The sequence below is a fragment of the Apis dorsata genome, unplaced genomic scaffold (assembly GCF_000469605.1).
Source record: "Apis dorsata unplaced genomic scaffold, Apis dorsata 1.3 scaffold_813, whole genome shotgun sequence".
Lineage (NCBI taxonomy): Eukaryota > Metazoa > Arthropoda > Insecta > Hymenoptera > Apidae > Apis > Apis dorsata.
In genome coordinates this window covers 252,501-258,047 of record NW_006263951.1, presented here as the reverse complement: position 1 = coordinate 258,047, position 5,547 = coordinate 252,501, and the positions used below count along the sequence as shown (strand labels likewise).

Genomic DNA, 5,547 nt, shown 5'->3' with positions numbered 1-5,547 from the left:
ATTAAAAATTACCTTTCTCTTTACACGACGATATCTCGGGAACCGGAAGTCGTATCGGGATGAATGAAAAGGCGTTTTAAAGGGCAAGATTCCGCGCTTCTAATGAGCTTTCATTTATTGATCGGAAATTGTTATCTTCGGAATTATCGCGGTTCAAAGTTTTCGGTAATTTCAATAAGATTTAATCGAGAGTTTCAAGATAAATTATGCGATAGATACGTTTATTTCTGAAAAATTATTACTTATTAGTGATATATTGAAAATTATAAATTGATTTATATTAGAAACATATTTTTATTAGATTTTTATTATGTTTAATTCGAGTTTAATTATATCGATTAAAATCAAATGGATTTCTTGATTTCCATGATTTTTTTTTTAACATAACCGAATATTCAATATTGTGCGATGCTACAAGAGCATAGACCATCATAAAAGCTTTGATTTTAACAAAGCTGCTTTCAACGTTTTCGTTCATTTTCAAATATTCTCGCTCGATCGACGAGATTTTCAACGTCAATGATCCGGAATTCAGTGTGCGATGTGTAAAAATACGCGTGCCATAGAAGAGAGAAATGTAGCGTAACTTTTAACCGTATCTTTAGCAATCCTTTATAACGTATTACGCTGCCAATGATCCCGTTTTTTTGTTGTAATTTAATCAATAAAAGTGGAATTAAGCGCGACGTACATTACATTTCTATAAGTTCACAAAGTTTACTCTATAAGATTTTTTTTCTCAAAAAATTCGATTTTTCTTAAACCTCTTCAAACTATTTAAAATTACCGAAGGCCACGAATGCATAAAAATCGTATTCCTTCAGAATTTATTAATTCAGTTTCCCAAGTCAACAGCGCTAAATTTTTCATCGAAATCCGATTCTATATCGGGAGTACAGTCTCGAGCGTTTACGATTGGCAATAAAATCTGGAAAATGGAATAAAATTGTACTGAAATTTTAATTTCCAAAGAATAATTTCACCGCAGAGAAAGAAAGAAAGAAGAAAAAAGAGATTCATTGTTCTGTATCTAATATTTATCATCGGTACGATTCAATTCAATCATTCCCTATTCACCACTAAAACAAATATTTTTTTTTTTTTTATCTCAATCGTTTTCACATCTCTGCTACTGCAAAATCACCTATATCAAAATATTCAACTTCAATCCAGTTATTCAAACCAAACAAACAAACTGTGATACAGTTATAATTCGGTTAGAATAATTGCGACTCTAAAATCTAGCAAAACACAAGTTTTCCAAACAGAAGTAAAAAAAGAAGTTTTAAATCACGTTTTAATAACAAAAAAAAAAAAAAAACTTCAAAAGAAAATCCCTATTTTCTTATGAAACTGAGCTCTCACTTTTCTCAGATTATTATTTTTCTATTATGAACAAAAGAGTTAACAATTCTCTTCCATCTTTATTTCTTTATTATGAAATTATTTGTTCATTTCATCTTTATAAAAGATATTTACATTGAAGAAAGAAAGAGAAAGAATTGTAATATAATTGAATGAAATAAAAATTTAATTGTTTAATAATTAAGAAAAAAAGACGTAAATATTTCTTAATGATCAACTTATCATCAAGTTATTGAAATAATTCAATATCGTATAATGTATGATACTTGTGTAACAACAAGTGATAAGCATCTAAATAAATTTCCATTTATCTTGATAAACATTCAAATGCAAAATTATGTTCAAACAATATTCAACGCGATTTCGAAACAGCAGTAGCAATCAGAGTATTAAAAGTACGAAATGCTCATACACATTTACGACAATATGGACCTGAATTTCTAACTAGTTACTCCGTAAATTATTGCGGAAATGAACTAATTTCGAAGTAAATTGTTTACAAACTGCCATACATTTATCGTGTATACGTGCAACTTTAATATTTTAATTACGTTCCAGATGATTAAACGCGCATTTCTAATCTTGTGATTCTTTGAAAAAATATTAACAATGAAACGAAGTGTACGTGCTGAAGTATTTGCTGTTTGTAAAATATAATATTGCTACATAAAATAATTATAATTATTCCTATATTCGATTCGAATATTATTCGTTTTAAATATTTTTTTCTTTTTAACAATATGAATAAAAAAAGAAGAAAGGGAAAAAAAACTATAAATTGTTTTATGAGTTATTGTATTATTAAACTTAAGAAAAATATAATATAAGAACCTAAGAAAGTTAATGATCTCGTGATAAAACGTTTCGCGTTTTTCTCGTTTAATATCACTTTTATAGAAGAGATCCGCATCACCGGAAATTGCAGCGGCTATTTCATGTTTCGCTTTTAATTACGGGACATGAATCAGTCACAAAGAAAAGTTAATACCTCATTAATCTATCCTCGCGTATTTAGTGTTGACATTTTGAGAAATTCAATCGATACACACGTGCGCCCAATCGTATGAATTATAAATTTATCATAAATTTCCAATTCGATGATGGTCAAGGTAAATTAAGCTCGGTTACGATGTGCAACGATGATTACAAAAAGAAAAAGAAAAAAAATGAAAAGCTTCGTTCTTCGAAGAAAAAACTTATAAAATAAAAAATGAATTGGATAAATAGCGTTGAAAAATATTTTAAATACAAAGAAAAAATGAGTGATCGAATAAAAATTATAATTGAAATACGTGATGATATAAGTTGTTTTTATCGATTTCTTATTATTCTTATTATTTTAATATATTTTTCTAAAATAAAAAGTTTTTAGAAAAAATTTCTATTTCAATAAGATGAAAAATTGAAAACGGAATATAACTTTACCATTTCTGCGGAAACATCAAAATTTATGTTATCTGGAGATATCAGTGAGCTCGTAAAAGCCTGATATGGTGCAAAAAAACGGTGAGAATAAATATCATATTGCTGGGTATTTTATGATATGCGTCTTGGTTTATTAAAGTCGTAAAATTTTTGTCTTTGTAGAAAGACAAAGATAAAGATAAATGAAAATATAATTAATATCGAAACTATTGTATAAAAATATAAATTGTAAGTTTAAATAAAAAGAAAAGTAAATTAATAATTAATTTACTTTTAATTAATTTAAATAAAGGAAAAAAATCCTATTGCTATTCGATGAAAAACATAAATCCACATCACAAATTATAATAAAATTATTTAAAATGAAAAATTATAACCTCAATTAATATAACTTCAATGAAACGGTTTAAGGAGGATTTAATTTACCGTAGAGAAATTATATTTTTTTTCTTTTGCATCGTTTATAAGTGAAATTAGAAACTTTCATAAAACATTTTTCCTTATTTTTGATTTAATGTAATTTTAAACTAATTTCCGCATTTCTTCAAAGGAAACTCATATTAACAGAAGCGCGAATCATTTGCATTTCGTAGTGACCAAAGGCAAGAGTACTAAAGTAAAGAAGAAAAACATCAAAACACTCGCGAACCTTTTAAGATTTAAGAGAAAGTTTTTCGATAAAGAACCGCCCAAGAATTTCAAAAATAATACTTAAAAACGTGTCAATATTGAAACAAGATATACTATTGTTCTCAAACAATAACTAAAATTCAATAGACGAAAAAATATTTTGTCGAAAGATATTAAATCGAAGATACATAATAATAATATTTTTTTACAAAAAATTTCTTCTAAATTATTGCAAACTATTGAGGTAAGTATAATATCCAAAGAAGTTTTTTTAATCGCAAATAATTGTACGCATCTTCAAAAAACCATTAATTATTAAACATTCTAGAAGACATATTAAAACGTCTTTCTAATAATCTTAATCATAACAAATTTATCAGAAACACGATTTTACATCTCTCAATGACTTGATTGCACAAAAATTGTACACCCACTCTTTGCGAAACTAAATTCTCTCATATAAAAAAATCACATTATTGCATATTTTATAAATTTATTGCACGTACTTGAATCCATACGCACGAATCTTTAAGAAGCTTTTCCTCGAGACTAAAAATGAACATTCGTGGTAAGCTAACGATGCAACGTGGCTGCTATCCCATTCCTCTAAGATAATCGAAGCGAATGTTCACGTTAACCTTTCCAACCAACAACTCGCAAATTCCTGAATTCGAACGCTTTGAACTGTGAAGTCAGGGTCCATGCGTCCATCCGATAAAACGGCAGCGCGCGAATAAATAAAACAAATCAACGATATTTCCGCCGTCTCGGATCGTAATCACTATTGATACACGAGCTTTGCACGCGAACAACTGCGCATCGGGCCGCACCAGGCACCGAATCGTCGGAACTGCGTTCTACGTGTTCTTTTATAAATTTTCTCTTGAGGCCGCGTATACGCCATCATTTCGTTGCGCAACCATTTCAAAACGCGTCAACACTTTGCTCTGTCCGTTCTGTCAAATGGATGGACACACGGTGAATTTCGAGTCTCTCTGACGATTTCGCGATAAAACAATCGTTTTTCAATTGTTTCAATTGTTTTTGATCTTATCGTTTCTTCGAAATGAGTGTTTTTTTTTGCTACTTGCCAATCGATTTTATTTTTGTTGATTAGGATAGGTCGTGGATCGAATTTGAACGATTTGATAAACAAAAGGATGAACAAAGGCTTAATTTGCGACCTATAAGAAATTATTGTTGGAGTAAGAATTTTAGCTTAAGATAAATTTTTATAATTCTTCAAATTGGTTTCTTTATTTGTCAATTGATATTTGATTTAGTTTTATTAAACTTAAGATAATTTAATATTAAAAATTAATATTGTAGATGTTGGGGAATATGCCTGAAAGATAAAAATTTTTATATAACAGAAATTTGATTAATGAACGTGTTAAAAAGAGTTATAGAGAAGTAACTTTGTTTAGAAGTAGATCTTATTAATCGAATTAGAAAATATAATTATACTGATACCTTAAACGAATTAATAAATAAAATATATGATGAGACGTTGATTAAAATTGAATAATCTTCTCTATTTACCATTATATTTTACTAAATAAAATAGATATTAAAAGTGTTAAATATTCGCCAATACTTAACACAAAGTGAAAGTTCTAAATATAAAAAAATATGACCTCCTTTTCTAACCTTTTCTACCAAGAGGATATTGCAAATTTCCATTATCTAAAATAGATCATATTTTTTTTTTCATACTCGATCGTGTACTTATATTCCACAAAAAAAAATAAATAAATAAATAAATTCACTCATCACGTCATCCTTTGTCCATCCACTATTATTTATTGTTCCACATTTCTTCCAAAAACAAATTCCAATCAATCGAATTCGATTCCAGCATCACTAATAAATAAATAGAGAACAACAATCGTTATACCAACGTTATACCAACATCGAATCTATTTCATGCCTCTAAAATGCCTCAAAGAGATGATTAAGTTTCATTAGGTTTCGATACAAAAGTTTACCCTCCCCCAGTCGTCGATTTAATTAACGATATCATTTACAGGAAGACAAGTAGTAAACACTTTAGAAAGATTTAAACGGAACAAAAGAGAAGAAAGACTTCTTATCCTTTTTATCCATACAACTTCTTTACGATTTTTC

General features: G+C 28.3%; 1 protein-coding gene across 2 annotated transcripts in view; it reads right to left on the bottom strand.

The window, feature by feature from the left end:
• The window catches only part of LOC102674409 (neuromodulin), a 54,380-nt gene that overhangs the window by 15,068 nt on the left and 33,765 nt on the right, over positions 1-5,547 (bottom strand). Inside the window, exon 1 of one of the 2 annotated variants that reach the window (XM_031513961.1) lies at positions 3,927-3,951. The exons of the other annotated variant lie outside the window; for it this stretch is intronic. Coding sequence (XP_031369821.1) covers positions 3,927-3,936 — 10 coding nt within the window. The 5' untranslated portion in view covers positions 3,937-3,951. Of the gene's footprint in view, positions 1-3,926; positions 3,952-5,547 lie in introns of those variants that run through there. 2 annotated transcript variants of the gene reach the window in all.